Raw genomic sequence first — 16,373 nt, forward strand, 5'->3', positions numbered from 1 at the left:
GAATTACTGAAAAAAAAGCAGTACAAAACCATCCCATATGTTTCAATTTTATGTGCAATTTCTTCTTTTTCTTGTATCACTTCAGCCTAAATTCTAAAAAACTGAGGAATCGCTGAACTTTCAGTTCAAAGTCAAAGCATTTGTGAAACAAGTAACAGACAAAATGATTAGCAAATAAATTGAGTCTTTGGGTCATACTAGAGGTAAACAATTTAGAAGTCATTAATAGATTTTAAAGTTTTAAACATTCCAGTGTGCCAAACATATATCCTAATATGCACTACTTCAGAATGACTGAAAAGTTTGGGGTTTTTTTTCCTGTGTATTCGCTGGTATGCATGTGGAAAGAAACATCAAAATAAGTTATGCTTAGAAAATAGATTAAAAAGGTTAAGTTCAGCATACATAGGCAATAACCAGCAAATCCATAGCAGCACATTTGTGCCAATAGAGATTGCTGGGTTATTGAGTGAGGGAATAAAAAAATTCTGCTGTTTGAGATAGCAATGTCATGGTTCAACCTCAGCCAGCAACTAAGCACCACACAGGCGGTGAATTTTATGGCACTTCCTGAGTTGTGGAAGTGAATTTGAAGGGTGAAAGTGAGAAAATCCATTAGTTGAGATATGAGTTGTTTAATAACTGCAGTAACAATAGTGTTAGCAACAATGATGCTGCAGGGAAAATAACAAAGAGAAAGAAATAAAACCCAAGAACAACAAGTGATGTGAATGAGCAGCTGACTTGTCCCCAAGCAGTGTCCCCTCTGCCAGCATTCCCTGTCATTGTACTGCTGAGCATGATGCTGTATGGTCTGCAATATTCCTTGGATTAACTGGGGCCAGCTCTTCCACCTGTGTCCCCTCTCAGCTCATGAGGAGCAGGAAAGGCCTCAATGCTGCCCATGCTCAGCAATCCCAGGAACATCCCTGGATCAGCAGCACTTCCCAACACAAATCCAAACCCTGTGCTAGCTGTGTGAAGAAAATTAATTGCAGCCAGCCAGAGCCAGCAGAAGCAGTTGGCTGACTCCCTATAGATGCAAAATCCTTACATGTGGACAGGGCCAGTTGCAGCTCTCCCCGTTGCTGCAGTTGCTTGGCACATGCAGTGCTCTCCACAGGCACCGGCACAGAGGAATCTGCAGGCAGCTCTTTCCAGCAGGATCCTCAGCAGAATGAACTGGGTGTTCCATAGAGGCACAGAAGCTGGAAGGCACCTCTGGGTGTCATCTAGGCACACCCCTGGCTCAGAGCACCACCCTTCTCCACCAAGAATAGCTGAGATGTTAGCAAAGAGCTGCAGTGCTGTCTGTGTAATCTGGGCTCCTCTTCCTTGGGCAGTCTGGGGAGGGAAGCACGTTGTGTTAAATCAGCCAGTTTCACTGCAACAACTTAGTGGTTCTGCCAATGCTTAAAGAGGATGGTAGTGACTTGGACAAGGATGCCTTACAGTGGTCGTGTCTGGGAAGAAGTGACTTTTCTGTGAGCTGCATAAACGAATCTTTCAAGAAACAAAAAATATTTTTCCTCCTGTGGTACTAGTTTGTCACGTGGAAGCAAACTCTGAGACATTTCTACTGAAGTATCTCATTTTTGGTCATGCAAGAAGCAGAAAACAGTACGATAGCAGTCGCTAGCCCTTGCCATTGTCATACTTGCAAATTTCTTGTAAAACAAGGAGGCATTGGTTATCCAGAATGAATTGTTAACATCTACAGGAGGGTAGTGTATTCTTAGATGCTTTCATCTTCTCAAAAAAAAAAAAAAAAAAAAAGAACCTTACAATCACCTATTTTTCTTACAGGCAAACATTGTTAAAATCAAGATGAAAATATCCTAAAAACACTGAATCCTTTTTAAAGAAAATACTAAGGTCTTGGGTCCTGTAACGGAACTGGGAATATAAATCCAAGATATCAGTCTTCAAGATAGACTTGTAGAATAGCTAACCATCAATTAATTATATCTTAATATCATACACCAGAGAAGGAGATGTTGGTGAAAACCAGGGATTTGTGGAAGTTGCAGTGCAGTCAGCCTGGCCTAGTGGCAGATGGGCTGCCCAGGCTGTAAAAATAGTCCTTGAAAGGAATCTCCCATACTCAGATAATGTTAGTGTGCTGGGTCCTATAAAATAAATCCAGTAGTTTAAGAAGTGATGTATAACCCATGACAGACCTGAATATGTAAGGGAATTGTGCAGGTTATTTAATTTGAAGCTCAGTTTCTGTTTACCAGGGTTGTCTTTTCTTTCTGGAAAAATAATTCATCACCATGCTGTGAAGCATTTTTAGCTCTTAAATTTCTGCCTAGTATTTTCCTTCCCCATGAAGAATGAGGATCAGCTGAAAAGAAATGATGTCTCATCATATAACATTGCATCATATTTGTGTCTGATGGACAGTGTACTGTTCTCTCTGCATAATGAAATTTGTCAGTTTGACCTTTTCAGAAAAATACAAGGACTGACCTAAGTAATATTCAATACACCAGAGAGATAACAAATGTTGTATGAGGCCTGTCTAAAAATCTGGACTTAAAATGAATGAACTCTTTAAGACAAGAGGGAGGATATTGTATATTTTTCAAAGACACTTGTACTTACTTGAAGTTCAAAAATAACCTACTAGCTTTTCTCTTGTTGAGTATTTTTCCCCCTAAATCAACATTTTCTGAACTACTGCTGGAGTTTTCTGTTATGAAAACAGTGAATTCTTCTTGCTAGAACTCCAGTTCTGTGAAACATTCTATGTAGAAAGTAAGGCCTCAATCCAAACTGACGAGGAGGGTCAAATATCCTCAGAAACATTTTCTTTCCATAAATTTTATTGTGTGATACCACAATTTATTATGCAATTTTTAAAGGCTGTGGCTTTTTTTTCCCCCCTTTGTTTCTGTGCCCAAAACTCTTGCCCTGGCAAAGGACAGAATGGGTCTTTTTAATCTCTGGAATGACAATGCAATATTTCCATGTCTCCTTCATCCCATATCCAGCCACATGAATTTTCAGGGTGCAGTTTTGTGACACGCAAATATATATGTTTATTCCTAGATACTGAGGACTCTGTTTTGGTCTATGTTTGCAGGCTTCAGTAATAACTTTTGATTTTTATTCATCTTTTCTTTCATTTGTTCACTTTCATTGCTTTGGCCAGTTAATGGAACCCCAAGCAGTCAGTTATCCACCCCAAAATCTACAAAGTCCTCCAGCTCTTCACCAACAAGCCCAGGCAGCTTTCGTGGACTCAAGGTAAGTGCAAGAACCATTAAACCCCCTAAATCTCATTATTTTGTGACTGTGTGACACTGGTGCTGAAGGAAAAATAAAAACCCATAATTTTGTAGGGTAGCCTTGCAAGTGTGATTTTTGCTAATGTGGAGAACAGATCTGAGGTAAGATTTTTGTGTTTTGTCGGGGTTGAACACTCAGCTTAGGAAAGGCAGAGTGTGGTGCTGGTTCGAATATGCCACTTTGTCCTCCGAAATTTCCATTGCTCTGTGGACTGCAGAAATCCTCCAAGCAGTTTGTATGCCTTCGGCCTATGGAAATGTAGTATTGTCCTATAGTCTGTAGCATTGCCCAAGTTTCATCTAAAGCAGACTGATTTCTCCCTGGCGCCAGTTTCACCCCTCAGTCCAGGCTCCTGCCAGAAAGGGTTTGAGGGCTTCCTTTGGGAGCAGCCTGATGCCTGGCAGGTTTTGCTGTGCTGCACCAAGAGATTTCTCTTCCACTCCCACTTCAGAACTGGCTGCATTTGCAGTTCTTGGAGCCTGCTCTGTGCCTTTGGCTCACTGAAATAAAAGGAACATTCTGGGCTACAGTGGAGCATCTCGTTGCTGCATTTGTGCAGCTGTCCTTTCAAGGGGAATTTTCTTATGGAATCATAAATTGCAGCCTTTCTGGGAGCAGACTGGATGGTTTGCACTGATTATTCTGATCAAGTAATAGCTCCTATTGGGGAGCACAGCATTTGTGAAGAGGCTGCATAATTCTGTATAAAACCATTTTCTCCGTTAAGAGTCTGGCTAAGGGACGTGATTTGAATAGTGCTCAGATTTCGGTTTTGACATGCTAATTGTTATCAAGTCTTGTTTTGCAAGGAGTATTGGCACTGGTTTTTGCCAGACTGCTTGTGATAATTCTGACAAAGGATTTTGATTATTTTAATTTATTTGTTTAATTTATTTTTTAATTGTTCAATTTCTAAATTAATTTTAAATTATATCGGTAGCTGTTTGGCTCAATAATTTTCAAGAGCAATAATAGTTCTGACATGGACAATTAGAACTGTGTCTCTTAAAATCTGTCTGGACAGCTCCTCTATGGAGCTTACAGTAGAGGACACCAGAATCACTGGGCTTGAGGCTCTCAGCTGCTCTGCACTATATTTAACAAATGCTCTTTGGTCTTTCTTTAATGAAATTACAAGTTTAGAAATGAGATCATTTGCTTTGGTTTTTTCCACTGCTGCCCTGTCTGCTTTTAACTGATTAAAGCTCCATTAAGGCAGAGATAATTCTGATAGCAGCAAGCAATTCTCACCAAACGGGACATGTCTCCTTTCCCAAGCACTTTCACTCAAGTAGGCTGCTGAACATTTTCAATTTGGAATTTAATTGGTGCTGGGTACTAATGGGTTTTTGTGTCAAATTGTTCACTCCCATACAACCAAAGAGAACAGCAAAACCAAACTAAGCCCCTCAGATCTGGTGTGTTACTGGGGTAGTGAGCACCTCTAGTTTTATCCTTTAGGATGCATCTGTTTAGCAGTAGTGTCCCAGCTGTGCTCCTGAGACAAAAGACAGGGAAAGTTATCAGGGGAATTCCAAAAGGATCAAGTGGGCTGTTCAGTCACACTTGTTTCTCAATTATGTTGTAGAGGTAAGGTCTGTTTTGGGGAAGCATAAAACCAATAAGGTCTGTTCTGGGGAAGCATAAAACCAGTAACACCGAGGCACAGTTTTATCCAAAACCAGATTCTTTTAAGAAATTCATTTCACACCCTTTTGTGAAATTGGGTTTTTGTTGGTTACTCTGATGAGAGAAAGGGGGAAGAGGGAGCAATTTTATTATTTGGAGATCATTGCTTTTCCCTATTGTGTAATAGTTCCTTGTTGCTAAGACTGCACTGCTGCACAGACAGGCAGTCTGGCTTCCTGCACTTGTATAAAGAAGGTGCCATGACTGCAGCTGAGTGAAAATTTAGATATAAATACTACTTCAGTGACAGAATAAGGTATATTTAGAGTTTTCTGTCTTTGGGAGTTCAATATTTTGAGTGATTTATTGTACACAAATCATATATATTTGTTTTTGTAGAGGCTGAAACAGCAGGACTGAATAATGGTTTTGTACAAGCTTGAGGCAGCATAAAAAAGGGGGAAAAATCAGGGTTGATGTTTCTGTTTCCTGTAAAGAGCAGAACATCAGAGCAGCTGCACTTGAACTGCACTTTAAAAGCTGTTTTATTTGAAAAGCCAGAGCAGAGTAAGGTATTTTACTATAGATTAGAACCTTGCTAAGCTTTTTGTAGTTTGACAATCAATGTAGAGTATAAGTGATAGTGCTAGTCATCAAGGCAGCCAGCTTGCAGAAATACTGACTGCAACAGGAATTTCTTCTCAGTCTCAGACACTGAGTCTTATATCATATTCTCTGAATGCCACTATTCCTTTAAAGAGAAGTCTCTTCAGTCCCCAAGGATTCCTTCTGCTTCTCAACTCTTTTGTTAGGAGAGGTATGTTCAGGCACAGAAAATTCCTCCCAGGAAAGACTCCTTGTGAGCAGTTCATCTTTAAAGGGAAGGGCTGTCTCTCTCTCCTTTCGAGCTCTTCCAAGCAGAGTGCCCTTGTGCTATTAATTGTGCAGTATGTACAGTAAGTCCAGCATCCCAGGCTTGCAGAAGTGTTTTAAATAGTGGACTCTGAGGTTATATTGAAGTCAGGAATTAAACTATGTCTTAATAATAGTAAACATGATGGAATTTCCCCATGAACCCAAATAAAAGCCTTTATTCCAGTAAGTGACAAAAGTGGATACTATGCACTCAATACCCTGTATAGTCTTATTCAAGCTGTTTATTTTTAACAGCCCAGAATTACTCTGTAACTCAGCATTTCACTTAGCAGAGGCTTTGTTTCCAGGTGAAAATTTAGATATAAAAGTTAACAAGTATGGGCATGAAGTAAATGACTACTCTGAGCAGTGATCAAATGTGCTGAGTTGCTTATTTTTCTTTTGAATTCCAATGGAGATAAAATCTGGTACATGGGTTAATAATAATGGTAATGGTGCACTTGGTGTCACAGGACAGCTGACCAAGAGAAGTCCTTTTGCTGTTCTGTAGGCCGTGGAAAGGTTTAACATTTTGCTTTGGTTTTAAGTGTACATTTCCATCCAAAGCTGTTACACGTGATTTGACTCTTAGCTCTTCCAGTACATCTGTTGTTCTGCAGACATTGTACCATAAAAAGCACCCAGAGATTAAATTAAATTTGGAAATTGGTGTAACTTTGGAAAGTGGTGTTGTAGCATCCACATTCTCTGGAAAAATCCCTTTGACAAGGGTTTTCCTCCTGGGAATCTGAGAAGCCTCTGAGAAAAAGGAAAACAATTCTTATTTCATTTGCTTCTCCTGTGTTGTGCTCTGTGGAATGTGTCTGGAGATGGTTTACCCAAAGGTGATTGCCTGATTAGACTCTGGTGTGAGTTGTTTTGACTCCTTGGCCAATCAGGGCCAAGCTGTGTTGGGACTCTGGAAAGAGTAATGAGTTTTTATTATTATCGTTTTAGCATTCAGTAAGTATCCTTTCTGTAATCTTTAGTATACTATAGTATTCTTTAATATAATATCGTAGAATAATGTAATAAATTGGCCTTCTGTGAACATGGAGTCAGGTTAATAATTTCTGCCTGCCATGGGGGACCCTGGAAATACAATATGGTGTCATAACTTCCTTATGCTTACTTGGATTGCCTTATTGTCCCCTCTTCAAATTAAGGACCACAAAGTGTTGCAATATTTTTAAAAAGAAAATAAAATCATCCAAATAAAGAGGCTTTACAGTTGAAGCCTTGTGTAGACTCAGAACTATGCTAAATAGCTTTGTGTTTGAATTTGTTTGGGTGTTACTTTTGCAATTGATGGACCACACAACCAAAGTGAAAGGGCATTAGAACCTGATCCAACAAATAACTTAAGTACTTGCTTAACTTTCAGCAATTGAGTAGTTCCTTTTACTTCAATGAGGATGTTAATGTACTTAAAGTTAAACATGTGCTTAAGTGATTTGAAGGATTAGTGCCTATCTTCATCAAGGTTTTTGAGTTGTACACATGTGCTTTGTGTGTAGTTATATGTAAAGATGATTTACATGTGATTATCCAGCCTAGTGACACAGGGGCCACAGCAGTTCATAGGAGGATTCTTTAAGATATGCATTTGGTGAATTTACAATTCATGTGTAAGGATCAAAAAAAATGCTAAGTTTCTGTCTTACACATTATGTTACTATTAAGCATTATAATAGTAAATACAATATCTCTATGAAATACTGATTTTATAAATAGCATTTTATTTATTTTCAGAATATCTTTTAGTTCCTTCTTACTACAGCCATTCAGGATGAATTACAGTGACATAACCAAAGTGTCCCCAGATTTCAGGGAATACTTCTGCAAAATTAATCCACAGTTCCACTAAAATACTGCTGCTCTACAGTTAGGTTCACCACCATCCCATGTAGCTGCCAAGGAGTTAGGTATTTCTTTCAATATGAAAATAAATAATCCCCAAATGTTTCCACAAACATTCGTGTCATGGGCACTCTTAATCCTGAGTGCAGAGGTTTGCCAGCCAAGGTACCATTCTACTGCAAGAGAATATGGGTTTATTTATAAGGATCTCTGGATCCTTAAAAAATAAAATCCCACCAGCTGTGGAGTTGTGGCAGAGCTAGGGTTAAACCTGCCATTTCAGATTCTCATCTAACACCTCAGCCACAATGGCATCATTAATGTTATTTTATTTTTGTATTCATTTTAGCTTTTTTTCCTGTTAATGTTTGCTTCCTTCTTGTGGTAAGAAGGAATGTGCCCAGTCATGCTCTGCCCTGATTACAAGACTGAAGGAAGTTGGAGATGTGGGCTAGATGTTCCCATGTATTGTCACTCACTGAAAACCCAAAATAGAGTGCTAATATTTTAGACTGATGACTTGGCCATGGCCTGTTCTGCTATCTCTGCTTCATGCTTGAAGAAAATGTGGCTGACTGGTTAAGAGACTGACTCATGATTTTGTACAAATGTCATTTAACCCAAATGTCCTTGTTCCTAATCCCTGTTAAATAGACAGATAACTCAGAAAGACAGCAGCCTTAACTTAAGCTGGGTTTAAGTTATTAGCAAGGAGCAGAGTAGTAGCTGCCTGCTTGCTGTTTGGTGCTACTTCTGTGCCAAACATTGGTAAATTTTGTTTTTTTGGGGGCTCTGCAAAATTAAGTTGTACAGCTTCTAGTTACTGTACCTTTAGCTGATTTGGCAGCTCAGCTGCCACTAGAAACTTAAACATTCATTAGCATTTCATGAGCCTTTAGACAATATCCCTATCTGTCAGTTCAGTGCTTTCCCTGACAATAGTGTTAATGATTTAAAATATTCAGCAGTGTAAGCAGACAATGTCAGCTAAAAGGCAAAATGCTGCATTTGCATTCCCGGTGTCTCGAAAAGCCATTTCAACAGACACTGAGCTTAAGGCAGAGAAGCATTTTAATCCTTCCTGTGGTGAGTGCTGAAAACCACCATAATGGCCCATGAAGAAAACAAGGTCTGGAACTTCACAGAACAGCAAGAAATGTTACATAGAGGAGGGGGAATGATCTAAACTTTATTTTCATTTCATGCAGCATCCCTATGCATAACTGTAATAGGAGAGCTTATAAAAATGGTGCACAGAACACATCCAGTATATTTTACTATTTATGGCATTCATTCCTATGCCTCCACCCCTTTTCAAAATAAAAACTTAGCATTGTTTACATCCCTGGGCAGTATGACAGGGTGACTTAAAGTAGAATCATGAAGATTCAAATCCAGCATCAATTAAGCTGTTAGTGCAGGAAAATCAATTTTATTCAGCTGTCATGCTTGAAAATTATTTAGATATTTGTTTATTTACAGTGTCACCGTTACTAAAACTGGATCTATGTATGGATCCATATCTGATACATCTAAATTGAAATGTTTGTAGGTGTCAAAATCTTCACATCTATAATAGCCTAAAATATAGCCTGATAGATGGCTAAATAAATCTGATTATCATGGATGTACCTGGCTACCTAGGCCAAAACTGCACGTGTTGCTGAAAGGACTTTGCTATTTACTGAAATCTGTTCAACTGCTTCTATTTCTATTTCTATTCTATTTCTAAATAGAAATATTGTGGCTGAATCCTAAATTGGTACAAGTGACAATGCTGATGAACTTTGAAACAACAAGAGTGAAAATAAGATGGGAGTAGAAAAGTAAACTGAATCTGTATAAGTGTTTTTAGTGGGTTTTTTTTTTCAATTTTGCTGGATTTTTGTATGGCTCTTCCTTATGGTTACCATCAGAAATTAGAAGTTCATGTGTACTTCCACAGATCTCCCCACATGGTGGATCCTCTTCCAATGTGAATGGTGTTCCTGAGTCCCTCCGTTGCCAGAGTCCCGAAGGTAGGACCCCCAAAACTGCTGCCAGTCCTTGCCAGAATTTGGCTGTGGGTGACACTTGCATTAGCACTGCTGGTTTCTGATGACTCCTAATCATTTTCTGTTTGGAGAGGTTTGTTACCCTTTTGATTCACCTTGGAAAAGTTTTAGCCCAATGCATCAAGGCTGTAAAGTTAGGAGATAAATGTTAATTTTTTTTTTCCATTGGTAGCATATTGCTGGACGTTGCTCTTCAATAGTGGCTGTCAGGAATTTGGCTGATTTTGAACATGACCTGCTTTATCACTAGAAATGTGTTTGTGGCTGGATTGAAAGGGGAACCCTCCTCAAAAGAGCTTATTGTGCTTCAGGTGGAGCCACTGGCAAATCAACTGACCTTAGCTAAATTAAACCTTTCATTCCTCATTTCTTTACAGAAAAGTAAATTATTTTAAATTATTTTTAAATTCCATGTTGGAATAACGGTTTTCATTTTAAAAATATTGAAATAAGCATCTATCAAAATAACTTGCATTTTGAATGTTTTAGGAGTACCTATAAGAACTTGAAGGAATTCAGCAGATAAAACTTTTTGGGTCTTTTATATGCATTGTAGCTTGTATCTTATTTGCATTTTTGCTTTGAGTTTGCAAAAAAAAAGAAGTCAAAAAAGTAATTTGAGATCAGAAAATTCTACATTAAGAACTTCTAACTGCATTCATTACTTTTAGAATGTGCCTATACAAAAACATAGCAAGAGGCTTATTTGTGTGTTCAAAGGTCAAATATCTTTGGGTTCATCTTGTTCTTCTTTACACTTGAGATAAAACCAAGGGAATTGCAGCAGAGAAAACAGCTTACTTTTAAGTTTTGTTTTGTATTTGTGACTGTGTTTTGTCTGTGGAGCCCATTGGGAATATATTGCGTCCTGCTGACACTTCTCTTCAGCTTGCATTATTGACTTCTCTATTTTTTTACAGGCTTGAATGGAAACAAGTTCTCAGGGTCATCTACCATTCTTGAGAAGTATAAAGTGGGGAAGGTGATTGGTGATGGCAATTTCGCTGTTGTAAAGGAGTGTGTGGAACGGTGAGCAAGGAAACTGTTCAGTCCTGCTGCTTCTTGTACTGGATAAAGCCCTGTGCATAACATAATTAACATTAACATAATTTCCTAGACTAATGTGATGAGATGAAAGCAAAGAGCAGTTGCAAAAATATGCACGCACTTCAGGAGAAATAGGCCTAGCAAAACATGCAGAGCTCCCTGTGTTTTCTCCTGGCAAAGGGGTACGAGAGCAGCAGAGAGCCATGGCTTTTCATCCCGCAAAATAAAGGAGCCATCACCTTCTCTTAGTGCCTCCTCAGGAACCCCCACAGCTCTTCAAGAAGTCTCTCACGCCACAGATGGTTGTGGATGACAGGAAATTCTGTGTGGCACCTAAACAGAGTGTGAGAGACCCCCCCACCCTTCTGCCTCAGCATTTCTGCTGCTGTGGTGTCCCCAGTGCCTGCTGTGACGCGGTTTTTCACAGCTTTCAGCATTCTGTGGGTAGAGCACTCCCAAAGACACGCAGTTGTTGGCCGTCAGCCTGTGCTGGTGCCTCCCCTGGGCTTGCTCCTTGTGTTTGGTGGTGTGGGGAGCCAGACACTTCAAATGAACCCTCCAACATGCCTGAAATGTCCTTGTGCCTGATTCCCTGTGGGGCAGGCAGGGCACCTTCACAGACCTGTGCAGGGCTGCTGCTCCTCCTCTGCAAGCCTTGTGTCACATTTGCTGCCAGTGCAAACATAACAGATGATCTGACTGTCACTTTCTCAGTGTATCTTTTTTACAACCACCTTCTGCTATTTTCATCAACCTGAGAGTTATCTCAGTTTCTGAAATATTATGAGGAATCTCCAATTTGTATGCAAATACTGGGAAAACTCAGCAAATGACTATGAAAAACATAAATGTTAGAGAAAAATTCTATTATTTGATCCTCACCTGCTGGTTTTAGTTAAATTGAAAGAAAAAGAATTCGGAATGGAAACATCTCATTCCAGAACTGAGGTTAGACTAACAGGTCTGCAGTTCCCTGGGTCTTCTGTCATGCCCTTGGAAATTCAGTGTCAGCAAATGGAAGGTCACTGCTCCCACCCTTGTGGTCCTCAGGCTCAGGAGTCTGGGCAGCCCAGCTTCTATCAGTGGCACTAAAGACTGAGGCAAACAAAAAAAGCATTCCATGCCTTTGCCTTATCTTAATGTTAGTCAGGTGACAGTCATCAGCACGCTCCAGTGTTTTCTTTCGAGCTCCCTTTGCTATTGACACACTTAAGGAAGGCTTAAGTGACTCAACATTGGCCAGTTCCAGCCCTAATGGGCCTTTGGCCTTTCCTCTCCTCTCCCTGCAAGCACCAGCCACAGCTCTGAAAGCCCCACCTTGCTTCCAAAGGTCCTCTTGAGCACCACGAGGAGCTCCCTGCTCAGCCAAGCTGGTTCTCTGCCACTTAATGTTTGGGAAAATTGAAATCTCCCACAGGAGCAAGGGCTATTGATCCAGTAATCTCTTATCATTACCCACAGAGTAACTCAATAGTGCTTACATCCCAACCAGGTGATCCCAGACACCCCCTACACCATCTCCTTTGTTTTCCATTGCTCTTATCCTCACCCAGGGGTATTCATGAAAGATAGCATGTTAAAAGCATAAGATAACGTATTTATTATCAGAAATATAAGCTGTGCATTTTGGAAATCAGTTAAATCCCACTGGAAATGGGACAAGGGCTGCTAAGTCTCTGAATGTCATCTGTGCTTTTTAGAATGAGGAAAGTGGACTAGAAAAACAGCCCTCCAATTATAAAAATTTTAAAAAGGCACAATTCCACTTCAATATCTAGTTTTGCCTGTGATCAAATTTTAGTGCAACGTTATTAAATTAATTTTATGTAAAATAAGTATAGAAAAACAATTGCTAATAACAATGATGAAAGAGGAAATGCCAACTGTAAATGCTTCTCTTTTAATTTCTATTAATTATACATAATTTGTGATACTAAGAAGCCTTAGCTATGGAGCCAGGATCCTATTACACAGCTACCAGCTGGGATGTTCTACAAAAAGAACAAGCTAAGAATAAGATGGTCTCTTTTGTGCCTGTGTGTCTGTATATAAAGACATGAGTCAACAGATGGGCACTGACAGCTCGAGAAGAATCCCTGAAACCTGTCAGACAATGCTGGTGCAGGATGTGCAGGGATGTCAGCACACAAACTGTGGGGGTTATATCCACCTTTATTCCATGGGTGCTGCACTAGAGGGTGTTTGCAAGCGGGATTTGAAGTTGTTGGGTGAATTGGCTTTGTGAATGTTAACTCCTCCTGCTCTCAGCACGGGTCGGGAAGGTTCCCAGGTGGATGTTGCTGATCAGTTGTTCCCAGGATTTCTGATTTCAGGTGTAAAGTACAAATTGTGATTGTGATTTCCACGGTGTGCTTGTAGCAGATCTTCCTCTGGGTCTGTAACATCAGAGGGTGGCATTTCACAGACTCCATTTAGATAAGGGCTGCTATCTAAAGACCAGATCAGGTTGTAACTATGACAACCTCGCAGATACAGCTGCACTTCCAGGGCAGGGATTCTCGCCTGCAGTTTTTCAATAATGCATAAATGGAATGTTAGGTGTTAATTCAGCTCCTTTTTCTGTAAGGTGCTGATTGTGACCAGCTATATCTAATGCCAAATGCAGTGAAAATCACCTTGGATGCCTTTTGCTTTTGTTACTGTCTCCTGTTTTCTAGAGGTGTGCATCAGCACACTGGAGTCTGTAGGCACTGGCACAGTACAAAATAGCAGCAAACTTGGTCTTACAGCAATCTCTTATTTATATAATATAATATATTCATAATATATTATATTAATAATAATAATAATAATAATAATATACTCAGTAATATAAGTAATAATTTCATCTTTTTTTTTAAGATTAAATTGTGTTGCTTTTTTTTTCACTCATTGTCCCCCATCTGGAGAAATGGAGATTTTTATTGCTTAAAGGGATGAAAGACAAACAAGAGCTCCTTTCTGTGAGAGTGTTTGCTGCAAACAGTAATCCTTTTTTACTTTGTATATGACCCACCCTGTTAAATGTCATGGGACTTTAGATGACTGCTGCAGAATTCCATGGACTATGGCATTTTAGCTCTGTTGAATCCTATTGAATTTTTTTATTAGGGTATCAATCTTCACACATGTATTATTTTACCTTCAAAGCCTACCAGTCGAACAAAGCTAAGGGGAAGGCTGAAGGCAAATTTTGCATGTTGCCTTAAAGGAGTGACAGAGTTGTGCCAGGTCACAAAGGAGAAATTGCAGCTGAATCCTGGGATTCGCACACCAAGGGAGCTGGGTTGTGGTAGTCAGGGAAACAGGCACAAATGCTGCTGAGGAAACAAAAACCAACCCAGGTTGGCTCTGTGGATTTCCTGCCAGCAGCCTCCATGGGCCCCAGCATGTTTTTATGATGGTGTATTTACAGAAAATGCCACAATTTTTCTAATTATTGGCTGTCGTGTTTTTCTTGCTTAGATCCACAGGGAAGGAGTTTGCCCTGAAGATCATAGACAAGGCCAAGTGCTGTGGGAAGGTAGAGTACAACCATTTGCATGTGTACAGAAGCAGCACCAGCAGCTGCTCATTAGTCATAAATGGTGGGTGTGTTTGGGTTTGCTGACTATTTTCAGAGTATCTCTTTAAGAAGATGATAATGTATCCAGGAGCCAAATAATAAAAGCAGTGACTGTTAGTCTACTACATAATAGAGAAAGAACAAACTAATTGTTGCCTATTTTATCGGGCTGGCAAAAAAAAAAAATGCTAATATGTACCCAAAATTCATTGGACTATTTTGATGTGTAAAATATGAGAGAGGAAATTCCCAGCTATATGTTTATTTATGCAATTCCCATCCCACTCTGCCTCTTCTTTTCCTCTCTGTATAGCTCAACATGCTCCTTTTATAAGCAGAACATGTATTTGAAAAAAATTTTCACAACCTTTTCTTTCTGTTTATGTAGTGCTACCTTCCTGTTTTAACAAAGATCTCTTGTGTTCTGAAAACTTTCTTTTAATTCAAACTTAAAACAGAAAAATCAAAAATTGTCTCTTCAGGAGAACAGTATCTCATATAATGCAAGCAAATATCTGAGAGTGTCAGACCTCTTCTTTCCCTTCATACTTATTGAATATAACTATAAAAAATACACCATTTTTTAAAAGGAAGAAAAACTGCCTTCCCTCTTTGTGTGGTAAGGAGCTGTGTGATGCTGTGATGACTTCCTATTAGGAGAGGTCCTTAAACAGAAACATTTTATCTGTGCAGATTTTAAACCATGTTTTAGATGCTAGGAGATGAGGGTTTCATTTTACCTCATATTCTCCAGGTTTATTTAGAAAATTTAGAAAGGAATCATAAAAATGTGCAGCCAGAAGAAAAAGTGCTATGATTGCCTTTCTGAGATTAAAATGTTGCAATTTCTTTAGCTGTGGAAAGGGTGACCCACTGCGTTCCACTGCAAACAAAATTTTTGCATGATGTGTACAGCTTGCAACTTTAGATGGTTTTTATTACTTGTCTGAGTCAGCTGCTTAGGTATCATAAATTGGAATGGTCTGGAGATAGATATTCTATTTTAAACAGTGGAGTTAAGAGGAATTTTCTATTTATCATTCTCCTTGCTTTAAAACATCTATAAAAAGAGAAATCAACCCTATGGATGCACAGCTGCCCATTTTGAAAGGACCTATATCTGTAGAGCTAGAGACTGTTGGAAGGTATTTATACCTCTTAGGCCAGTGGCAGAATCATCCTGGAAGAATTCCAAGAAAGGAAATAATTAAGTTTTGCTGCAGCTTATTCCTTCCTCACTCAGTTCCACAGCCCTGCCTTAAAAGCACCCATCCAGCCCAAATTTGGATGATATAAGTGTTGCTCACTGTTCCTTGATCTAGGATGTTCAGAAATTTGAATCCAATTGACTGTTTTCCACGAGTGGCTTAAATGGTCATTGCACAATAATGTCTCTGTAAATAAACCATATTAATGTAGACTGAAGCATATATTGCACTATCCAGGAGAACACCATCATGAGTTTTGGAATTACTATTTTTTCCATGGCAAAACATAGCAAACAGTGGAGTGGTTGAAAATATCTAGCTACATATTAGTCAACATTTTTTGAGGACAGTTTTTTAAATAGTAACTCAACAATGTTCTGGAGCCTTTAAAAAAAATACTGTTTATTTTAAATTTTAATTATGCCTGAGCAGTTTAGTCAAGAAAGCACAGATAAAGCCATTGTTCCTTAGTAGTAATTAATGGGTGTAATAAATTTAATATGTTCCCTGTTCTTTACGTTGAGAAAGCTGTAATAATATTTTAGTTTTTGTTTGGACTCTTAATGTTAGTATTGAACTTCCAGGCTTCCATCCCTGAGGCTTAGTGTGCCGTGGCTGTTCACGTGTGTCTGGTGATGAGGTTCAGCATTGTGTTTAACAGAATTGCTTCCTGTTTGTCTGTTTTGTTTTCTCTCCAGAGCACTTTGCTTGGAGCAGGCATATGTTTGCTCAGAGTGACAATTGCTGCTCTTTCAGAGTGAATGCCAAAGGTGTGGTGTGTAAGCCGTGTGTGCCGCACTG

The 16,373-nt window shown here is 39.3% G+C and overlaps 1 protein-coding gene across 4 annotated transcripts in view; it reads left to right on the forward strand.

Annotated features, from left to right (window-relative positions):
• The window catches only part of DCLK2 (doublecortin like kinase 2), a 79,439-nt gene that overhangs the window by 47,848 nt on the left and 15,218 nt on the right, over positions 1 to 16,373 (forward strand). For all 4 annotated transcript variants that reach the window (XR_009274728.1, XR_009274729.1, XM_058804382.1 and 1 more), the window contains 4 exons: positions 3,158 to 3,252; positions 9,644 to 9,716; positions 10,673 to 10,781; positions 14,265 to 14,322. Coding sequence is in view for 2 of the 4 variants with exons in the window: in XM_058804382.1 (XP_058660365.1) it covers positions 3,158 to 3,252; positions 9,644 to 9,716; positions 10,673 to 10,781; positions 14,265 to 14,322 (335 nt within the window). In the remaining 2 variants the exon portion in view is untranslated. The remainder of the gene's footprint in view (positions 1 to 3,157; positions 3,253 to 9,643; positions 9,717 to 10,672; positions 10,782 to 14,264; positions 14,323 to 16,373) is intronic.

The sequence above is a fragment of the Ammospiza caudacuta genome, chromosome 4 (assembly GCF_027887145.1).
Source record: "Ammospiza caudacuta isolate bAmmCau1 chromosome 4, bAmmCau1.pri, whole genome shotgun sequence".
NCBI lineage: Eukaryota > Metazoa > Chordata > Aves > Passeriformes > Passerellidae > Ammospiza > Ammospiza caudacuta.